At 49.0% G+C, this 23,142-nt stretch overlaps 1 protein-coding gene across 2 annotated transcripts in view; it reads left to right on the forward strand.

Annotated features, from left to right (window-relative positions):
- Positions 1-1,476: 1,476 nt before the first annotated feature.
- Positions 1,477-23,142, forward strand: part of EEPD1 (endonuclease/exonuclease/phosphatase family domain containing 1) — a 64,271-nt gene continuing 42,605 nt past the window's right edge. For both annotated transcript variants that reach the window (XM_037384937.1, XM_037384938.1), the window contains exon 1: positions 1,477-2,542. In XM_037384937.1, the coding sequence (XP_037240834.1) occupies positions 1,689-2,542 (854 nt within the window). In that variant the 5' untranslated portion in view covers positions 1,477-1,688. The remainder of the gene's footprint in view (positions 2,543-23,142) is intronic.

Here is a 23,142-nt window from a genome sequence, read left to right on the forward strand (position 1 = left end):
CACTTTCTCCACTCCAATAGTCAGCAGAGAGCCAATACCCTAATGCAGCCAGTACCCATTCCCGTAATGGTAATTTGCTAACTGTACTGCTCGGGCGAACAGAAGAGAAATGTGTGATCCGCAGCAGAGCACCTAGCGCAGATGTTAAAGCAGCAGTGCCCCTGTGCAATCGGAAAGCCTGGCGCAGCCTGCACCCACTTACGGACATCCAATTCTCTTTCCCTAAGAAGCCGAACAAATTCAACCTTTTGTTTGAGGTGAACCCAAAGAATTTCCATTAACTTGCCATGGAAAATACATGTATAAGCCACTATTACAAGCTGTTTAATTTTCATCAGAGGGCCAACCGTGAGTCTTGGTGCTGAAAAGATACATGCACCATATTCTAAAAGAAACACACATGTGCTGTCAGCATCAGGGCGCGTAGCTGGCATCTGCAAGCATACGTTGCTCTTTCTTTTGGTTTTCCTCCCCCTTCCTTTCGATTACACCCACAGATTATATTTTGGATTCATTGACATTGCAGTCGCTCCTGTGTGGGCACAGTCAAGCTCCTTCCAAATGAGCTCATTTGGCTACAGAAAGCACTGCAGGCAGCGCAGCATGGGACTCGATGCAGTAGAAACCGGGCAAATAACTTCAGTGGCTTTTAGCAACACAGGCTGTGGTGGGCTGCTGTGGCCCCCAAGGGCACACAGGGGTGATGTTCAAGCCAGCTCAGGTTCACGGGTGATACACAACCACGATTTTGTGCTGGATCGTGGCACGCTGTCGCAGGGAAAGGCTGGTAGACCAGGGACCATGGGCCAAGTAAGCAGATTGAACAGATGCAAAAGCATCGTTCTGCGGGGAGTTGCAGTTTGTCGTGCACTCTCACAATTGCTTGAGAATGAGGGTGGGGGATAAAAGGGAAAAATTAAAGGGGGGTGGGGCGGGGGGGAAGGGGTTTTGTAGATGTATGAAAGCGTGCTGCCGGCAACAAGCAGGAGAAAGCCAGTGGAGGGGACTGATGCGGGTTTCAGGGGGTTTGCAGACACGCTGCTGCCCGCCCAGGGTACCTGAGGGGTGGGAAAGCTGCAGCGAGCGCCTGAGCACCCCAGACCCCGGCGCCCCTGTCGCCTGCATGGGTCCCACTGTGCCCGCGACCCCCACCCCCGAAAGCTGGTGGCCAGCAGCCCGACGAGGCGGCGCTGGGGACCGGCCCGGGCTGCCACCGCCGCCCCGCCGCCGCGGCGGGGGGGCGGTGGCAGCCCGGGCCGGTCCCCAGCGCCGCCGGGCGGGGACAGGGGCGGTCACGACGCCGGTGCCGCCCCGGGGGGGCGGTGGCGGCGGGCGGCCCCGCCTCGACCGGCCGAGGGGGCGGGAGCTCCCGCCGAGCCACTACTACCGGCGGCGGACGCGGGGCAGCGGCAGGAGCCGCCGGGGGCTGGAGCGGAGCGGTGCGGCGGAGCCCCCCGGAGCAGGAGCAGGAGCAGGAGGAGGAGGAGGAGGAGGAGGAGGAGGAGGAGGAGGAAGGGCACGGGGGCGCTGGGGTGTGCCTGATCCGGCGTGTGGGCTCGGGTCTGGCCGCAGGGTCCCCCTGGCGCGGAGCCGCGGGGCGTCGCCGGTGTCCCGCGGGGGTCCATGAGCGGCGGGCGGGCAGCGCCCCCCGGCCGCTCCCCCGGCTCCGGCGTTGGCGCGGCGGTGAGATGGGGGGCAGCCTGGGCTGCCACCGCTCCATCCCCCGCGACCCGGCGGATCTGTGCCACAGCCGCAAGTTCAGCGCGGCGTGCAACTTCAGCAACATCCTGGTTAACCAGGAGAGGCTCAACATCAACACGGCCACGGAGGAGGAGCTGATGACTCTGCCCGGGGTCACCCGGGTGGTGGCCCAGAACATCGTGGAGTACCGGGAGTACATCGGTGGCTTCAAGAAAGTGGAGGACCTGGCGTTGGTGAGCGGGGTGGGGGCGGCCAAGCTGGAGCAGGTGAAGTTCGAGATCTGCGTGAGCAGCAAGGGCAGCTCGGCGCAGCACTCGCCCAGCTCCCTGCGCAAGGACGTGCCCTCCGAGCATCACCTCTCCGCCACCAAGATCAACATCAACACCGCCACCCCGGCCCAGCTCATGAGCATCCGTGGCATCACCGAGAAGATCGCCAACAGCATCGTGGACTACCGGAAAGAGCACGGGCCCTTCAAAAGTATTGAGGACCTGGTGAGGATGGACTGCATCAATTCCTCCTTTCTGGACAAAATCAGGCATCAGATCTTCGCGGAGCGGTCCCGGCCCCCTTCGACCAACACCAACGGCGGCCTCAACTTCACCGCCAAGCCTCACCCCAGCCCCACTTCGCTGAGCCTCCAGAGCGAGGACTTGGACTTTCCTCCTGGAGGTCCAACCCAGATCATATCCACGCGTCCCTCTGTGGAGATGTTCGGGGGGCTGAGAGATGGCAGACCCGTCCTGAGGGTGGCTACCTGGAACCTGCAAAGCTGCTCCATCGAGAAAGCCAACAACCCGGGTGTGCGGGAGGTCGTGTGCATGACGCTGCTGGAGAACAGGTAAGAGGCAGCACCACACCTGTAGGCCCAGCTCCATGCAGGATTGTAGGATAATGATGCTCTAGAGTCCCGCTGTGATCCTAGTGGGAACTCCTGCCTTCCCAGGAATTATTAAATATTTCCCGCTTCTTGCATGGAACCCTGGTTGAGTCTTAATGCTGGGACTGTAGTGACTGTCCCTTGATAAGGCTGCTCTAGTCCTTGAAAGGTGGTGAACCTCCTGAGGAGGTATGTGTCTACACACACCTGGGGGGTGGTGGAGACCGAGCTGTTAGTCGGTCATGTTGGGCCTGTTAACGGTTGGTGAGGAACTCTTTTTCCCTCAAAAGCCTTTTGAACAAGTTGTGGAAGACTATCCTTCCTGCCAGAAGCTGGGGATAATAGCAGGGGAGGGGATGCTCAGTATGTGCCTTGTTTCTTACAGTGTTTCCCAGAGCATCTTAGTGGCACTTTGGAAAGCAGGATGGATGCGGGTGCTACATGTGCCTTCCCTCGGAGCTGCCGAGACCTGCCAGTGCCTCTTCTCCGGAAAGTCTTGTTGGGTGGTGACCCCCTTAACATCAGCATTAGGGCTCTGGTCCGCTCTCCCTCACATCTGCTCCTCAAATAAAAAAAAGGCTTGAGAGCACAATCAGGATGGTTTGGGCTGTGTAACAAGCATGGAATGCCACAGCTCATCCTGCAGGGGTGACACTGCTCATTAACGAGTGGTCATGGGTCATCTGCTGAGCTGGAGGGACCATTCATCCTTGGGGTGCGAGACATGGGACAGCTGCCCAGGGAGGCTGTGCTGTCCCGGTGCCAGGCAGGCCCCTGATTTCACTGACCTGGTGGGCACGGAGCAAGGTCTGCTTGTGGTGCAGGAGAGTGGAATGGTACTTCTGGTGCTAATGGCTGGCAGCTGTATTATCTTTTTTTTTTTTTTTTTGGTAAGGTAATCAGACAACAGTGCTGGGGATGCCTCTCTTGCTGAACTTTCTGCTTCATACAGAAATGTAAGAATGCAATCAGGATTTTGGAATAACTCTCGCCCTTTCCTTTCTGTGTGTGAAATCTGTCCCAGCTGATCTGGCATTTAGTTTACAGCATTGAGAAACTAACTTTCCTCTCTGGCTGCCATTCAAACTTCCAGCTGGAAGTGAGTAGGGGCAGGGGACTCCTGAACTTCTGCAGAAGGGATGCTACGGGGAGAGGAAGCGCTGATGAACTGTTATCTCTGGCAGTGCCGAGAGCTCTATCCTTTTCCAGCAATATGCTGAATAATGGCTCTTGTCGGTGTGGTTGCAGAAGGTCAGGCACACGAGAAAGACGGTGACAGTGATGTGGCGTCCTGCTCTGCGGTACAGTATTTGTGGTCGGGGATACCTCTGCTGTGCACTGCTTGGGAGCCTGATGCTGCCGCATAGGAAACATCTGTCATCTCACAGCCATTGCTGTTCGGTAGCCAAAATGGAGATGCTAGCCCAGCGGGGGTATTCAGATGTTACGCTGATGGGCTTAGCATCTTTCAGTATTCCTCAACTGCTCTGCTAGTTCAGGTGCCCCATGCTTCCTCCTTTGCCACCGCTCTCATTTTTTATGGGCAGTTGGTTGTCTGGAGCAGACCTCAGGATGAAACCTGGTGGAGTCGGGCATCGGGGTGGGAGCAGAGGCAGACAGACCTGCTGAGGAAAGAAACATCTGTGATTATTGCTAGTCTCAGGATTATTGTAATAATCCAGTTTGGAAGGAAAGTGACTTTGGTGATTTATTTTTCTTTATTTACACACACACATATATATATATATATAAAAAATGTGAGTTTCTTTTAAGGACCTCATAAAGTAAAGTTTGTTTTATTTTTGCTGTTAAACAGCATGGTACTCTGTTTCCATCCGGTTTAGCAAAGAGGTACTTGGTTGTACCGGGTGGTGTGAAAGGTCCCTCTGACCCTTTGAAGTTTAAAAGGAGTCTGATACAAGCACTTGTTTTTGTTCTGTTTTATTGCACATATGCCTGCCATCAATCACACAGGAAAAGTACGATGCAATTGTTTTCTGGACTTGATCTTATTTGTGATAACATTAGAAGCTGGAAAGGGAGTAATGTCCATCCACAGACAAGCCTGCAAAACTTTCCTGGGAAAAGCACTGTGGGAACAGAAAAAATCAACACGATGCAGGGAAAAAGTATACGTTGGGAAAAGTCGTACTCAGCAGCTCAGGGAGGAATTTTCCCTTGCTTGTGCTAGCATTGCATTGCTGAGGTCAGCGGAGCTTTGCAGCTGTAAAACGGCCTCAGCTGAGGCCAGAAACTGCCATCTTTGTGTGTGTGAACTCCACGGTCTCCCTCCCAGCTCCGGTCATGTACCCTGGGAACTGATAAAATGCCTTGCAAACTAATCTTTGCCCAGGTAAATCAACTTCAGTTGATAATCAGCTGGAGAAATTCATCTCTTGCTTCCGCAAGCAAGAATACACCACGGCCCAGGGCTCACCAGCACTTCAGCCTCATGGGGTGTGTTTTCAGGATGCTTTGTGTGCTTGGTGGATGTCCCACATGTGGTGTTGAAGCCTCCAGCTATGACCCAAGCTGTTGTCAGGTGGATCTGAAGGCTATTTAGTCTGACAGCAGGCAGATGCTCTCATGAGCTATGCTGATGGACACCGGCTTGCTGATGCACTTTGTGCACAGCCACCCTCGTATACGTAACCATGCTCCTGCATGCCAGTCCCTCATGATCTGGGGTGGTCTCAGGAGCTGGAGTACTGCCTTGTTGCAGTACTTCTCTTGGAGGACCTGTCTAACCTAGCTTTTTAAGTCCAGGGATAAAGCACAGCAAGTCAAGAAGACTGTATTAAAACTGGGTAAAGAGCAATAAAGAATCTTAATTTGAGATCTTGGGGACTTTCATGTCAGTTGAAAGGCTGCTTTGAGGTTTGTTTTTTGTTTAGTTTTGGTTTGTTTATTTATTTTTGCCATGACCGGTTCTCAGTGAGTAGCTTTGAGGCTCTTCAGGCTCATTCAGGCATTAACAACGGGGATAACTACTGCTTATTTCCAGGTGATGGATAGAAGATGAAGGTCCTCCTTCTTCCAGCCCTGCAGAGCCTTTTGCACCGAGGGAAAAGCTGTGCAGGAAGGAAAGAGGGCAGTGCCTTCATTCAAAACAAACAAGAAGCAAGAAAATGTAGTCATGTAATCTGCTGAAGTGGGGAGGGGGGGGCGGGGGGGAACAACCCCAAACCTACACACTCATGCCCAGAAGTGCTAAATTTCTGAAGAGCAGCAAAGGGAATGTGTACCAAATCAGTAAGCATGACTAGCACTGCTAAGCTATTTTGAAATTTGTTGCTGCAGTACAAAAATAATGAAATACAGCAAGGTCCTCACCCTCTTTCTCGTATTACAAAGTTCTATGTTTATCACAGTGTTTTGGAGTGGAGGAACGAGGTGTTTTCATTCAGAGGACTAGAGGGTAATTTTAGAAGAGATTAACATGATGAATGTGTAGGCGAGCATGATGCATGATTGGATTAAAGTATCAAATGTGGGGTGAATTTGCCCAAACTTGCGACGTTTCTTGCAGGTGTGGTTCGGCGAATCTGGGATTTGTTGGTAGGGCATCAGAACTGTCTCTGGGGCTGCAGGTCATCCCCCCTCCAGTCCCCTCCAGTTGACCTCCATTCCCCTCCAGTCCCCTCCAGTTGACCTCCATGGCCTCCCCATTCTCAGTGGAAGGAATGAAGAAACCAACAACTTCTCACCAGAAAGAATGAAGGGTTTGGGTGGAACAATCCAAAGGCAAGCTAGTTCAGGTCAAAGGCAGCAGGAGTTTTCATGGGGTGGATAAGTAGCCCCAAGTGGAGATGTTTCCTCTGGCCGAGGCTGGTGGAGGTACCTCAGAGGTATCCTGTACCCCAGGTCCGTAGGGAAGGGCACTCTTTCCGCTCCTCATCCATACCTGCCTCAGGCCTCTCCCTTCTGGCTGTGAACCAAGTTCATGACACCTCATGACTGCTCTCCCCAGCTGTTACATGCTGGGGTGACCGCATCAAGAAGCGTGACACAGGCGTGTGTAGCGCTGACTGATACACAGAGCATGTTTTAATTGCTCGAGTTTTAATTGCTTGCTTGAAAGTTCACTAGTAGCCATGGGCAGTGATCGGTTGCGCACCTTTGACAGCACGGTTTGCAGTGGGGGTTTTCCCACTGGCTTTTGTTATGCTTTATAACACTGACTGGTAACTTTGTGAAGACCTTTTAATTTATTTTTTGTCTTGTAAGCACACTTTGCAGTTTGTGTAAATGAAAATTGATACAGGGTCCAAAAGCCAGAACTTGCATTCTCAGGGGGGAAAAAAAAAAGGGGGGGGGGGGGGCGGGGCAGGAGGGTGTGTGTGTGTGTGTGTCAGGGGTTGAGCCAGCTCTTTCCTTCCAGATGTCGAGCAGTTCAGACTGCTTTTTCCCTCTTGTGCTTGCTTGGGTCAGCTTCATGGTGCAGTTACATCTTTCAGATACAAAAAGTGTAAGTAACAAAGCCTTAACAGTTGCTGCAGCAATCACAGAGCCATAGAAGAGGCCAGGCTGGAAGGGGTCTCAAAAGACCATCTGGTCCAACATTTCATGGAAAAGAGAACCTAGATGAAATCATCGAGCACCCTGTCCAGTCGCACTTTGAAAACCTCCAATGGTGGGGGCTTTCCTACATCCCTGGGGAGGTTGTTCCAGCGACTGACTGTTCTCCCTGTAAAAAAATTCTCTTACGTGTCTGTAGAGTAACAAGTACCAATATAAGGTTTGTACTGAGCACTAATAATTCGTCTTTTTCTCTTTTGGGCTTAGTTTCTCAGACAGAAAGCTTCCTTTAGGCACATGCCAACCCTCCTTCCTCCCACCCTCGCTTTGTAACCGGTTAGCTGGTTTCACCTGGGTTCCGATAGAAGTGTAGAGGTCTCTCAAAGGTAAGAATTAACCTCAGCTTCCATGGCTCAGAGACCCGAATTGGTGTTCTGGGGGAAGGGTAGGTCAACCTCAGCCCAAAATTGCCTCCTGGGAGGCAGCAGGTGGACAGGGGAGCCCTCACTGTGCCACCATACTCAGGAGCTCTTCTTCCTACTCTGACATACCCCAGCTGGGTGTCCCAGGGGAGCGGTCACCCTCAGCAGATCCTCTTGTCACCTAAAAAAAAGGCAAGCTCCTGAATCGCCCTCCAGAGGAGCCTCTTATTAAAAGATGAGGAAAAAGCCATCTCATTCAGATCCCTGCACTAAGTGCTGGAGGCAGGAGAACCACGTTCCCATTACTCCCCTACAGTAAATACTGGGGTTGGGGTTTTGTTTTCCTCTCCAATCTCTTAGTCTGGACTGAGAGGTGGGGTCATTATGCGGGGTAATGATTTACTACTGGGGCTCGATGCTTTGTTTGGGAAGGGGTGCGGTGTGGTACCTTGCCTGCTGGCTTGTAGCCGTGTTTCCTGGTGGAATGACGGAAAAGGATCGCACTCCCCCAGAATGGACATCATAGTAGTGTCTCGTAGTAGTAGCAATGGTTGTACTTGCATGCTTTGGAGGCTCAGCACCAGCTCGTATTTGTTATTTCTACTGCAGCTCTCGGTGGCCTGGCAAAGCCCTGAGGTGTGTCTGTTTTATGTCTCTTGCTTTATACAGCCACTCAGTTTCTCTCCGTGGGGTTAATACTAGGCTGGAGCCTTGCCAAGAATAATTCCTCTGCAAGAAAAGATCAGGAAAGAGGGCCTGGCTTGAGTAACCTGACCGTGCTAATAAGTCTTAAACGGCAAAAGAACAAATACACCCTCTTCTTATGTAATACGGAGGAAATCCTGCCTCCTGCAACTTCAGGAAAAACTTCAGAAAAAAGGAATTGTTACATGATACCTTCTACGTGCCCCTCACAAAGGGATTTTTATGAGCCATGGAAATGCAGATGCATGTAAAGCCACCGTTAAGTTGCACTTTCTGATATCTCTGAGGACAGAAAGAATGGGGTGATGGAAGGGCTGTTGCGTTTGGGGTTTTGGGGTTGGTTTGTTGGGGTTTTTTTTGGCTTTGGGGTGGTTTATTTTGGCCTCCACCTGTATAAGATCAACAATATTTTACTTGCTGGAAACTAATGGTAGACTAAAACTGCCTTCTGCATACCATCTGGCAGGGGAAAGCAGCGAGATCTTCTGAGGTCAGACCCTGAATTACATGGTTTTCTGGTGAAATGAAACTCTACGGATTTACTCCTGTTCAGGATTTGGCCCATTCCTTTGTCTATGTGAAATCGCCTGAGGGCTGCGGAGCTCAGTGCTACACAGCATGACTGGCTTGCTGGGGGTTAGGGCTCCTCTGCAGTCCTGCTCCCATCTTGGGCAGGGATCCCAGCCACTCTCAGGACTGCTGCTGGGGGAACAGGAGATGTCAATTAATTAAATTAAGTTCAGTTTCCAAGCCTCTGCTTCATATGGGTGTGGTACTGGGACCTACTGCTTCTCCTGTAGGAGGTGGGTTGCTCACTCAGGATACTTTGCAACTCCAGAGTCTTTGCAGGAGGGATCACAAGCAGTGGGTGGACCTACAGCAAGATCATGAAGGGTGTACACCATCCCCGTGCCCAGACTCTTCGAGAAGGTGTCTGGAGCCATGTGCTCCACAGCAGATCTCGGAGGTGGATGTACTGAGCTTCTGATCCTGCCGGTCTCTGCCTATAGCTGTGGATCTGGTGAGCTTGCCACAGCCCCCACAGCTTTCCTCCCTCGGACGTGACACAGGAATGTCAGGCAGGCCCTTGAAATCACCCCTGAGTAACCTTCCCAGGGATTTTCCCATGTAAAGGGAGATCTGGGCATCTTGTTGACTTTGAACAACTGCCTCAGTGTATTCCTTGACCAGGGTGAGAGGCTGTATCTAACCAGCCATTTTTATCTGCTTTTAAGTTGAGAACGTGGCTGGAAGAACGGTACAGTTAAAAGCCAGTTTGACCATATAACATAAACCTTATTTTTCTTATTTTAAAAATCATAATTGTACCCCATCACTGTTACTTTTGCCTGACCAAAATGGAGCAGACCAATGGGTAAAACATTTGTTCATATATTATTTTTTCTCCTAACGTGTGCACTCGATACATCTGGCAGCACTTAATGACTGCATAGTTTCAATCCATGCCTGCTGGGCTATTCTGCACATTTATTTCTTGTCACTGGATTGATGTTGCAGATTGCAGGTATTTTGGTAAACCAGAGCTGCCAGTTTACTCCTGCAGATCCTTCAGGGTTTGCTGTGTTCCACGTGGCAACGATTAAATGGGTTGGCTGATGTACAGTAACACATCGGTGAATTGGTGAGTGATGCTGTACTGCCTGCTCCTGAATCGTGAGCATGAGCCATGAGACTATAACCTCATCCTGCCTTTTCAGGATCCAGACTTTTCAGAAAGCTTGTGCCACACAACTGTAGACAACAGACCAGGTATCTACACATAGGGGTCCATCCTGTAAGCAGAAGTCTTTAATGCTCTGTGATTCTTCTGTGGTTTGGGAACTTGCCGTACAGCTGCAGGAAGGACAGTTTTCTAGCTTTGGCTTTAAAAAGAGCAATAGGATCGTTCTTGAAGGCAGAAGATGCTGCTGCTGCTGTTCTTACCAGGAAAGAAAGACCAAGGGGTTACAAAAATACTCCAGGTTCCTGAGAAGATGTGAGCAGAAACTCGGTCAGTCCCTCTTAACTAGAAGAAAACACTGTCTGTGCAACAGAGTGCTGGTCTGGCTCACCATGAATACGGGTTTGCAGCTGTGTTAAACAGGGACATTTAAGAGAGAATCTGGTTTTACAGATTTAGCTGTATCCGTCTTGATGAAGCTGGGCTTCAGTGTGTTCCCTACAGCTGCATTGTTAGGAGGACCCTGCTTCTTCAGTTCCTAATTAGCGCTTCTCTGGGAGTCTTGCCCAAACAATTTCAAGGTTTGGCTGGATGAGCAGAGACAAGTTGATAGGACACAGATTACAGTGTGCATGTAACTTATTTTTAAGTCGCATTGTTCTTCATTGTCAAGCAGGTATAAACTGACAGACGGAGGCACGGCGTCCTTACGGCATAATTACAATATGCTGCAGTAATTTCTGAGCACTGTTCTATGGCGTGGTGATGGAGACAAGAACCGTGGCACGTTATTAATAACAGTGCTTAAAAATAGGAACTCAGTAGCTTCTTCCTTTTTTCTTGCTTTCCAGATTGTCTTATTTATTATTTTACAGGAGGGACTTCGCTTTGTTTGTGTAATAGCTGGCAGTCCCCAGTGATTTATCAGATGATAAAAGCACATGGTGGCTTTGCTGAGGGGAGGGTGAGATCTACCGAAGACCTCCACTCCTATGGTGGAGGTGTGTATGTGCTTTCCACCAGGCTTCGGTCCTGTCCACTCCCTCCTCTCAGGCCTGGGTGGTTCATGGAGGGTTCTGAAATGCTCTATAAGGAGCCAAGAGCAGGGTGGGCATCATATCAACAGCAAATAACTAGTGAAGGGAATATGTAGGTGTGGTAAAACAGGTGTTTTCTGTCGAGAAACTGTTCCGTCTCCCCCTTGGCATATGCAGCATATTCACATCCCAGTCAAACCGTGTGGCATTTTCAGATAGAATGTTTGGAAGTGCTTGATCGCTACTGGGGAGGATCAGCGCTGCTGACCTCCTTTCCATCCCCACTTCTGGGGGGCTTGTGCAGGCAGGAGCCCAGCATCAGCGCCCATCTGTTACTTTCAGTGCCGGTGGTAAAATTATTAAAGGCCAGTGAGTAAGAGAAATACATTCACCCTGCTTGTGCCCCATGTGTATGCACATTCCAAAAGCTGAACTGTATATAAAAATATAATTTAAAAAAAAAAAAAAAGTAATTCCTATGGAAAAATACATTGGGGATTATGTTGTCATTATGATAAGGATGGCTAGGAATACTGTGGTTACTAAATGCACTGTTTGCTGTGGAGTAAGCGCAGACACCTTGTGCAGAGTGGGTTGGAGTCCCTCTGTCCAGTGCTGTCTGGAAGGGAGCCTGGTGGCTATGCAGGCTGTCTGTCGCGCTCCGTGTCTGTCATGGGGCTGGGGGGAGCACAGTAATGCCCTCCTGCTCTCTGCGGGGAACATCCCATGGGACAAAGCTATTTCTGGGAGTAGTTCATGCCATAGGCTTATGGATATGAATGAGGAGGAGGAACTGGAAAATTTCCTTTTTCTTTGGTGTGGCTATTTTTTGCTGTGTTTTTATAGGCGTTTCAGGTAACGTGCTCGAGCCTCTGTGCAAATTTAGCTACAACAGCTGTCCAAGCCGTTCACGGCTGAACAGGTTTTTAATGGGTTACTGAACAGCTAATTGATCAACAAGAGTTTTGCTGTGTGCGGCGGCGGCAGCCTTCCTGCCCTGTATCCCTCCTGCTCACGACACCCTGCCAGTCCTGCAAAACCACCGTGCCCTTTGCTTCACAAGGCAGGGGGAAAGCATAAACCGCTCCCAGCTGCAGCGTAGGGAGGCCGCCACTTTTGCTTTCAGACCTGTCCTTTGACTCCTTTATATCTATGACTCCATTCTTCCCCTCTGCTTCCTTGTCGGTCCGTCCCTTGCCTGCCCGTGGGTGCGGAGGCACAGGCGTGTTCCCGCTGGCCGCCGAGGGCTGGCTCCAGCCTTGCTCAGGGTAAGTGCTGGTCAGTGCCCTCGCTCCCTCGCTCCGGCTCGGCTGGCGGAAAGGTTAGCCAGCTTTCTCCCAAACTGGAAGCAGCATGCTGTTGGATATGCACTGGACGTGAACATTGAAACCCTGTGTTTGGTTTTTTATCTACTCCATCTAAGCAAATAAGATTGAGTGCAGCTCCAGCTCAGTGACACTGAGTTGCAGGGTATAGTGGCAGAAGCAGCTCTAATTTGGTCTTGAAATATGAACTGTAGAATTCAAACGAGTTTGTTGCTTTTATGCGTGCAAGGTCAGTTCCATATGTTTGCTGTCAAACCTACTGCTCATAGCATATAAAAAGTTTATCTTACTCTTTTTTTTCTCCATCTATGCAGGCAAAAGTATGGAAAAGTGTGAACCCCTGTCACGGAGGATAGTCTTAGCTGGGAAGAACCCATATTACTTAATTTAAAACAGTTTGCATTTTAACCAGGGCTGCAGTTTTCCAGTGGCAGTATCATCTTAAGCTAATGTAGTTGTGGCTCTTCCGCTGGAGGCAGTGGTGGGATCCCACCTGCATGAGGACCACCTTAGGGAAGTCTTAGAGTTGTTCCCCTCTTGCAGCGTGTGGGGCTGATGGTGAGGCACATACTGGCACCACAACACATGGGAGAGGAAGTAACACTGTCGGCAGGAGATCTCCACCGTGTATAAAACATCAGAGCTGCTGCTAAATTAAGCGTTAAAATAAATGTTACTGGCAGGAAAATGCCTTTGCAACCTTTATACTGACCAGCCCAAGTTTACCTATGATTTCGGCAGCAATGGCAGTGCAGTTTTTGGTTATCTGTCTATATCTTCCTGCTAGTCCTTTGTACAGCTCCTTTCCTTATCTCCAGCTGTGTTTACACTCCTCTTTCATAACCAGTGGAGACTGCACTACCAGGCTGCCCGCTGTCCTCCGCCGCTGGCCACCCTCCTGAAAGCACAGCATTGAGCAATGAACAGCATGTGGCCCATGTGAGGGCAAAGGGGTTGGTGGCTCTGGCAGATAGCTCAGCCTTATTTCCAACATGTCTCGGAGGGATATCTTGGTAAACGTTGCCCTTTGGGCAGCAAAAAAACCCAAACCCAAAACCCACTAGGATTTCTTGTTTTAATTGCTTCAGAGTTCTCCAGTGCAAACTGGTGCCGCAGAAAAGGAAGATGTAGCTTAGAGGACAAGATAGAGGTTCAGGGATTGAACAGTCCTCAGTCAGCAGCTCATGGATTTAACAGATATGTGGATGTTTTTCATGCAGAGCTGTTGGCAGTAAAAATTCTGGAAGCGCTGTCAGTAGAGGAAAGTTGTGCTGCACAAGCAAACGCCACCGCTAAGCATGTGGTGTTTCCCATTTCTCTTTTAAACCAAAACTGCTTGGACTTGGCTGTGGTTTGACTTGCTTCTCCACCTATTTTTGACTTTTTTGTGTTTGTGTGTGCATAGAGTACAGCAGCTTTTCTGAGGAGCTCTGTGCAAGGATGATGGTGGCCCTCCATACTGCCCAGCTGTGCACTCAGATTTGGCAAAATGAAAGTGAAAGTAAGAAGATGGGCAGATTCCTGTGTAATGATTGTCCATATGTTGAAAGGAAATGGCCTCACAAATTGCCTCTGTCTTTGACCTGGCCTTTGAAGCTTGCTCTCCTAAACTGAACATGACCCCCTTCCTTGTCCTCTTTCCACTCCTACTGAACCTAAAAACTTTTCGTGGGCTTCGCTTGGCTTTTAAGTTATATTGCCACACCTTGAGTTCTTCCAGTTACTGTAAGTGCTGCTTGATTAAGCCTTTGCTTTCACACCATGAGGGTTGAATGGTATCATCTCTCCCCTGCGAGGCCAAGGACTTCAGTTTCCTTGGCTCATCCATGATATTTCCCCAAAAATCATTCTAACGCTGTCTTCTTCCAAGATGTGCTGCAGCTTTCTTTCTCCTCCACTAAAGCCTCTTGCCAAGCAGTTTGAAAATCATTAGCTTTTAAGATATCTCAAGTTTCAGACAAAACCTGCTGGAAAACTGCAGCCTTACACTGAATTTCAGGTGGTGTTAGGAATTGTGGCAAACAGAGGAGGCTCCTGCACCATTGCTTTAAAGGAAAAAAGTATTTTTTTGATTTCTGTTCCCCAGAGGCACATACCTTGTTAACTTCCTGATGTGTTGGACGTGGCATTATTTTTAACTTGCAAGAGCAGTTGTTTAAAAGGAGTTTGTATGTCCGTTAGGAGCTTAGCGGCACAAGCGCTTGGCATTTTTTTTTGCCATCTTCAGTTGAGCCTATCTGATTACACTGTATGGGTGCATGCTGCACCGACAGTTTACGGTGTCTCTTCCATATGCATCTCATCTTCCTAAAGATAGCGTCTGGAGACGTCAGCTCTATGAGGAGAGACTGATGAATTTGTATCAGAAGAATCTTTTTGTCTAGCAGCTCTTCAACACGGCGTGCTGTTCAGAATATCTCTTAAAAATAGAAAGTACTGGAGGGAGATCAGCTTTGTCACGGCAGTGTCGTTTGTCTTCAGAGCCCAGGTACAACCTGGTTTGGCTGAACCCTGGGCTTTATCGGAGAAAGCCTGAGATGCCCATGCAAGGCTCCCTGTGCTACAGTTTTTAAAGAACTTACTGGTGTGTTCTGGGGGACTGTTAGGAGTCTACAGCCAGATCAGCGCTAAACGTGGGTCCCCTCTTAGTACATAAGTGTTGTTTCTGCCACGAATTAAAGTATGGTGCTCTGAAAACTTCAGTTCTTCCAGAGCAGAGATTTGCCAGGTGACTATACTGTTGTTCTGGGGTTTGGGGAATTTTTTTCAATTTTTCCTGCTCATAAGACCTTCCCAGGGTCATTATAACCTAAAGACTCGATCAAATGTTGTTCATAAACTTTGCACCTGTATTTATTCACTGCAGGGCAATTTGATGTTATCGGGAAGTATGGGTCTTACAACAGCTTGAATCCACCATCCAAAGAAAGCACAGAGATTGTTGCTTCCATTTTTATTATTCCGAGTGCTTGGCTCAAGTTTCATCTCCCGGGTCTGCTCCTCAGAACTGGGATGCTCCTGGAAATGCTGCCAAATCCAGAAGTTTGTTCCCGTTGAGTTGGTGGTTAAATTTTGGGCAGTTTGCTTATTCCTTGTTTCCATCCTCCTGGATGCTGCATCCACTCAAACATTTCTGCATGTTTCCCTGTCACCCTATTTTTACATCCTGTTTTCCATACGGATGTTTTGCCTTACGGGTGCAATGAGTGGCAAGCCTGGTGCTTTTGCCTATAGGTATTAAATCATTGGTACGATTGTTTTTATAGATTGTTTCTGTGGCATAGCTTTAGGAGGCAGTCATGCTAACAAAACCTGTGCAAGGCACGCCTCTTCAAATAATGAAATGCTTTCTGTGGAGAAAGGATTGCTTTATTCTCAGAATAAGCAAGAAACAGGAATGAGGTCAGTGTTGTGAAAGGGTTATAATTTCTGCTCCATGGACTTTGCAGGCCTGCAGGTACGTAAGCACCTTCAAGAAGCATCACTGGAGCCGTCTTTATGTTGCTTTATGTCCGATATCGAAGCCAGTAAAGTAGCCAGCAGGACTCAGCACGCAGTGTTCTCACTTCTGCTCCCTGGGGTGCCCGCATTGCTGCCTTCACTGTTTCTCCATCAGTTTTGCGGGGTTAACCCCTGTTCAAGCTGGAGAAGGTCTGTGGCAGACCAGAGGGAGGCATGGCATTGCAGTGGCTGCCAGGGCATCAGGGCGAACTGGTGAGGAACATCTCCATGAGCATCTGCACAATCCTGTTTCATGCCCTGCACGCAGTTTGTTAAGAACTGCTTTGTCCACCTCAGAGCTTGTTACAAACCATGTGAATCATGTTGAAAGCTGCACGAGGCATAATTTTGCACCACTGTGTGCCACCCATCAAACACAATTTTCTCCTGTCATCCCTTTCTAACATACGATTGCCCTTCAGCTCCAGTTTTTGGAGATCCCTGGGTTTGGACAAGCAGGCTTTCTCGTTCCCACAGGAGACTGGTGTTTCTAAGACCGTTTTGTGTGGAAGCCTCTGACCTAAATAAGATTAAGGATCTGGACTACACAATTAGCACCCAGTGCCAGGGAAAAAAAAAAGCAAAGCTTGAGCCACCGTTCCCTGCTTTGCCAGGGCTGGTCTGTGCGTGGGGCTCTGCAGTCCTCTTGCATCCTTATGCTTTAAAGGCCATTCTTATGTCCAGACGTCTCCGAGCTTGGCAAGCAGGGGTGCTCAGTGACTGGGAAGCTTTCAAAACTCCTTCCTGCATGTCATTGTGCAGCTGGAAGCTGGGATTGCTTCCAGCTCACTGAAGACACTCCGACATTGTTCCCTTCTAATCCCCTCCTCCTCGCAGAGTATGGTTTTTCAGGAGGCTAGCATGTTCCCTTGTTGGCTTTCCACGCAGGAACACAAGCAGCGGTTCATGGGAATAATGTAACCCCGAATTAGCGATGAGCCAAGGCGGAGGGCAGCTATATGGTGTGACGGTGGTACGAGCCCTCGGCTCTACGGCACGCTAGCGAGGGTGCCCAGCTAGCCGGGCTGGCTCATGGTGATGCTCCCATTTATCTGCGTGCTGGCCCGCCATCAAGAAGCACAAATGTTCAGCGCAGTGGGGCTCTGGGGTTTCAGCAGGAAGAAGCGATGCCTCCCTCTTGACCCTGCCTGCAGTCGCTTGGGGGGGTGGGTGGTGATTTGCTTCTGGTTTGCTGTTGCTTTCCACGTGCAGGTAGCCAGGGGAAATAAAAGCAGGTTAATGGGACAGGGAGGAGGGTGTTTTCTACTGAACCAGCCTTTTTTCTTCCCAGGCCCAGGAACAAGGGGAGAGAGAGAGAACAGCTAATGAATATATAGATACATTCAAATGTCTTTACAAGGACATCTTCCAGTGCAGGGATTTGACCTTGGACATTTGGATTGCATCATTGATAAGATGGTGGCCTTGAGGTCAACTCACCTGATACCTGAAGGTGCTGCTCCAGAAGACTGTGCAGCTCTGGAGGCATTCACAGGCACAAGGAGAAAGAGCAAATGAAGGACAAAAAGCTAATTTATTCCAGCTAAGTTACTTCACCTTTTCCTGCCTTCTAGCAGGTCAGGAGCTCAGGTGAAGTGAGAACTTCTCCTGGCACACCTGGCTGTGCTGCTTTTTGCTCTGCTGCTCCTTCTGGTATTATTAGCTGTGGGTGTTTGGAATGCTAAAGGAGTTGATTTGAGGAGAGGGAAGCTGGGGCAGAGTTCAAGCTGTAGTCTGAGGCACACGGAGGTGTGATAGAGGAGCTCATATGTGCAGTTTAATAGCCTGGTTTTTCTTCAGGGTGTCTCCTGTTTATGAGAACCTGCAAAGAGCTTTAGCCGTGAGCACCAGCCAGCTCGACTGGGATCCCTAAACCAATGGTGCATGGATGTAGGAGCCCCCTTTGCAGGGTCGGGCCTAACGTTCAAGTATCTCCTGTTCTGAATGTCCACAAATGGTGAAGATAATCTCTAAAAAAACGACAGGATTAATTCAGAGCAACACTTACAAATTTTGCAGACTGTTGCGATCCATAATCTCACATTTTTTGCATTCATCCCTCAGAGCCGTGCCCTGTGGAAAAGGCTGCATGCACCGGAGAAAGGAAAGATAAGCCGGGAGGTGGGTGGGATGCTCCACAGCCAGATCCCACGCTGATACACATGGTCTGCTGTGACTTTGGGGCATGTCCTTGACTTGAAGGGCACAGCAGTCAGAGGTGTGTTGCTGCACCTTCTCCAGCTAACCCACATCCCTTTTGCCTCTCACATCCTGTAGACATGATGGGTGTTTCCCTTCTTGAAAGAGTGTTTCGGAGCGTTATTGTGCTTTGGGGTGGGGGAGGGGAGAGAGGAAAGCAAAAGCCCAACACCCTGGTTCCTCTGGCTTAGGAAAAAAGATGGTTTGCATGGCACGTGAGAGGTTTCTTCAGCATGGAGCTAGCGGTGTGGTGGTTCATGGCAATGTTGACTAATTTGTGACAGCAGTGTTTTTCTGCCAGGAGCGTGGGGGCTGATTACAGCGAAGTGTTGGCTCACCTCGTGGTGTTACCAAACTCCCTTTGTATGCTGACTTTATGCCTGTGCATGCCTGTGTCACCCCTGCTTACTCATCAGGAGAGGTTGTCTCCCCGGCACTGGCTTTCTTGCTCCGTGTCAGGGCAACGTGCATTTATTTGGGTGTTTTATGACTGAGCAGAAGTTCCACCATCGTTACCATGTATGCACACAGATAACGGCCTCTTACAAAGCTGGTAACAAGCTGAGTTGTCTTTGTCTTTCATAAAGTAGCAACTGGTGTCCCATCGCCCGGGTTTCTTTGCAGAGGCAGAAGTTGTACCGCTTGGTGCTGACTGCCCGTGTGTGCCTGCTCTCACTGCCTGGCCTGCCAGGCTTCGGTGAGTGCAAGGGCGGTGGGGATCATAGTGGTCCTCACTCTGCTCTTTGGGGCTGTGGGAAGAGAGGACCCTGCCATCCCACCCAGGGCCCTCCTTTTGCAGCGAAAGGAAGAGCATCACAGCTGAGGATCTGCTCCAGCGATTGCTTAGCCTCTTTTCTTCTCCATCCCGAGTATTAAACCGTGCTTCAGCCCTAACAGTAAACTTTTTGCCTGAACTATTTGTGCTTTCCTCTGAAGAGGAGAAGGAAAATCTCAAATTCCTCTTTCTGCTCCTTTCTTCTACCCTGCTTTTCTTTGAAAGCTGTCCTTAGCATTTTTCTGTGCAGTTGTGTCATGAGGTGTTACATAAGTTGCCATCTCCTCCCTGGGCTCTCTTAAAAGAGGAAGGCATGACTGCTGCTTCTTCTTGTTTGTAGCCTTTCGTCCCCAGGTTTCCTCATCCTCCTGTGTTACTACGTGGTCATTTGCACATGCAGTGCTGTCCGTGCAGCGCTGTCCCAAGCGGGACCACCCAGCCTTGCCTTCATTGCCTCACTGAGCATCCTGTGGGCTCAGTAATAGGTTGGCTTTGCCCTATAGTGTCACCAAAAGACTCCTCATTACCCCGCTGCTCCGTTAGGACTCACTTTTTTTTCCTTGAGCTCCTTCCCCTGAAGACGGTGCTGCTTCATGGTCTCCTTACTGAGCATGAGGTGCCAAACTGCAATCTCACACCCAGCTTTTTTCTGCTATGAGGTGCTGGTGAATGCTGCTGTGCTTGCTTCTTCCTTGTCATCATCCGTGACACAGCTGGTCTTTTCCTGAGCACTGGGGTTTGAGGCACTGGGGTGTGTGTGTGTGTGATTTTCTTTATCGTCTTATATGTATATGCCATAGTAGAGTTACCATTTGAATAGTATTGGATTGCTTAAACTAGTGAAAGATTGGTGAACATCCAAGGGGCCATAGGCAAGTCTGTTGTAGGTCAAGGTTGCTGCTGTGTTCTGGAAGCCCCAGGTGCCTGGCTGGCACCACTCCGGGGGAGTGGCCAGCTTGATGGGGGGACAGGAGCCTTCTGAGATGCCACTCCATGGGCTCCCCTTCATCAGGAGAAGGCGTGGAGGCTTTCCTTCTCGCTGGATATCCTGGCCCCCTGCACTGCAGACCAGAATCAGTCCCATTGGAGGAATGAATTAACGTGGTGCCTAGAAGCTTTAGTACTCTTACGTGTGCTGCACAGCGGTGTAAAGATGCTCTGCCTGGCCAAGGTGAATGGCAAGGGGAGTTGGTCGTTGGCTCAGAAAGGAGAATGAGTTTGGAGGCAGAGACCTGGAGTTTAGTCATGGAGAAATAAACAAGAAAACAAATGAAATCACCTTTTTGATGTGTGCAGGCTGTGAAGATATGCTAGTTATGCCCTATTAGAAGTCCGTTAAACTCTATTAACCTTTCTTACACTGCTAAGGCTTGCATAATATCAGCTGGTTTTTTCCTTCTCTTACACTAGTACAGAGGCTGTGTGGTGGGATGCTATTTTTCTCTTTTCTCTATAAAGCAAAAAAAAAAACACCCATGGGGTTTTTTTTGCCTAACCAAGGGAGATAAGAGAACTTCCTCTTATTAAATCCTGTGGCAATGCAATCCCAACCACATATTACGCGACTGAATTTAAGCACGCGGAGACATCTGCCTTTGGCAATTTTTATTTTTATTAGCGCGAGAGAGAGTCAGAGTCAGTGTTTCTGACTACATGAATCCTAGTAACCCCTAAGATGTCTGGCTGGATCTCTGCCTGCACAGGGTTACTTCAGTTCAGGGAATTCATGCTGCCCGCGGCTTGTGGCAGGCTGCATCCACTCGCAGGCAAAGCACCTTACATCTTTGCCCTACTTGTGCTGCGTAGCACAAATAAGAAGATGGCGAGAATCATGTGTTTAACAAAATCTCCTTTTCATGGCATTTTGAAAGGCTTTAAGAAGATATTTATTTTTTTTAATCCCCAACGAGTTCACAGCCTTTTAAAATTAGAAGGATTTGGGGGTTTGCTTATAAGTTTACCTGTGTCCTCTCTACAGGAAAACCATTGGTGACAGAGCTGGAAACAGAAACGTGTTTATTGTCCCCTGTTACACATCTGGTGAAACAGATAGGACAAGTCCTCCTTGCTTTAGATCTTAAGCCTTGCTTTGGAGCTTAATGGATACTAGCAGACTGGGTAAAAAAAAAAATAAATTCCTCCATAGACACAACCCTCTGCAATTTATGTAATGGTCATTTCGATAACTTTCTATAGTAACTGTTTATGTACCTGCGTACTGGCTGTGCACTGCGACAGCTGTGGCAGTTTGCAGGTATCTGTGTTTACTGAGAGCTGTGTAATGAAATTAATGACCCTTTCCATCCTCTCCACCTGTCTGATTCCTTAGCGCTCTGCTTTCGTTTTGAATTTTTATTTATTTTAATTTGTTTTTTAAAGAGCATATGGCTTTTAAGACTAAGCTGTAGCTGTTCACAGTGTTTGGGGATTTATTTGACGTGCTTTGAGAAAGAGGCAGCCTACAACTGCTGCTGCTGCTTGACAGAGTCTTGCTGAGGAGGCGGCTGTGATGCTTCCCATTGCTAAGCTAGCACTGGTCACCCATCAGTTTTTTCCCCTGCCTCCACCACCATCATTAGCACAAACCAGCATTTGCAGATTGTAATAAAAATTATAGCTAGGAACAATTTGGGCAAATTAAAAAAAAAAAAAAAAAGGAAAAAAGAAGGGGTGTGCTCTACAGAAATCAGAGCAATGCTCCAAACAGCAAAGAGTAAACAGTGAAGTAATGAGTCGTGTGAATGCTTTCATGCACTGTTAAATGTCTACATGAGGCATTAAAATGGTCTAAGAGGAGAAGGCTATAGCTCTGTACCATCTCCATCTCTGACATCGTGTTGGATGAGTGTTGTCACTTCTCAGCAGCTTCAGGCGTATTCCCATCGCTGCGTAAGAAGCACGTGTTTCTGAGATCCTCCCGCTGGCTGCTTGTTACTCTTCCTCAACACCCAGAGCTTACCCAGGTTAATCTGGGAGCTTCTTGTCTGCCAAGTAAATTTTCTTCACTTAAATAGCTGCTGAATGCGGCTTGCTGAATGAGAGCGGTGACTGCTCAGACCGCTCGGTCCGCAGTTGCAAGAGAAAGCCAGGCTGTACGTGTTTGGGGCAGCGCCGCTTGCCGCCTCTGTAAAGCACCTGGAGATCCAAAGGGAATAGTGTATGAAGACCCTGACTTTAAAATACACATGCAGGAGAGCTGCTGCATGGTGGGGATGTGGCATGGGCAGAGGTCCACAGGGTGGTCACTTATGGCATCTGGTCGGCACTGCTGCCTGTCGGGGGAGGACGGAGCTCGGCCGTGCAGCCATCCCAGGAGGATGGAGGCAGCCAGCATGGTTGTGGTGCCGGCACTGGGAGTGGGTGCCTGGGTGGTGCTGTTGTGTTTCAGCGTGACAATGCTCTGCCTGACAATGTCCAGCCACGCCATGTTATCCCTTATCAAATTGGAGCACTTGGAGACTGGCACTGCGGTGCATTTGTTTGGTTTGTGGGTTTTTTTTATTACTCTGATAAATGCAGTGGTTGTATTTGTCATAAAGAAGTGAGAAAGTCATGACTGATGCCCTTAAGCTTGCAGGAGTTGTTCTAGAAATGACGTGGGTCCTGGGTCCATGGCTGTTCTGCCCCTTCACCCGGAGGTTCAGGAGGCTCCACTTTGATGGCAGCCTTCTTGAGCTTCCACAGTGCATTGCTGGCCCTTGCGACCGAGAAGAAACTGTGAGCTGCATTGCTGCTGTGTACAGTCCTCAGCTACAGGGAAGTCCCATTGTACAAGGGATTTTTGCAAACATTGACTGAAAGATGGTTAATCTGCTTTTGCAACAGTGCCGACTATTGCTAGCAACATAAGCTTCTGTGTATGTAACCCATATGATGCTCTTGGTTTGGAACTTGTTACTCCATATGTAAGTATTCCACAATTTAAAACTTCCAGTGATATCTTCCACAATAAGGACTTCATATTTCTCCTCTTCTGTAGAAGAAATAGATTATTTTAATGAGGTTCCTTAACTGGTGAGATTTGTTCTGAACTCCAAGTCATGAGATACTAGAACAAAAAGGCTGCTGTGACAAGTGAATGTAAAATAAATGAACTGTGCTATTTTCTAAGTACTTATTAGAACAAGGGAAAAACCTTCTGCTGTTCTTGCTTCAAGGGAATTTTTAAAATGGCACATTAATAAGCCCATGCCAGAAAATGCCACACTGGGTAGGAGCTCAGCAGAAACTCAAGTAAAGGATTAGTCGCCCTCTGCCTCCCCCATTCCTGAGGTGTGACTGCGTGACCGTGGTTTTGTGGTGGGTGAGACATCCCTTCTGTTGTACCTTTTGGTCAGATGTTTCACAACGGTGTGTGTCCTTCTATGGAGAGCGGCTTCCATCTTGACAGCAGCTTGG

Source organism: Falco rusticolus, chromosome 4 (assembly GCF_015220075.1).
Source record: "Falco rusticolus isolate bFalRus1 chromosome 4, bFalRus1.pri, whole genome shotgun sequence".
NCBI lineage: Eukaryota > Metazoa > Chordata > Aves > Falconiformes > Falconidae > Falco > Falco rusticolus.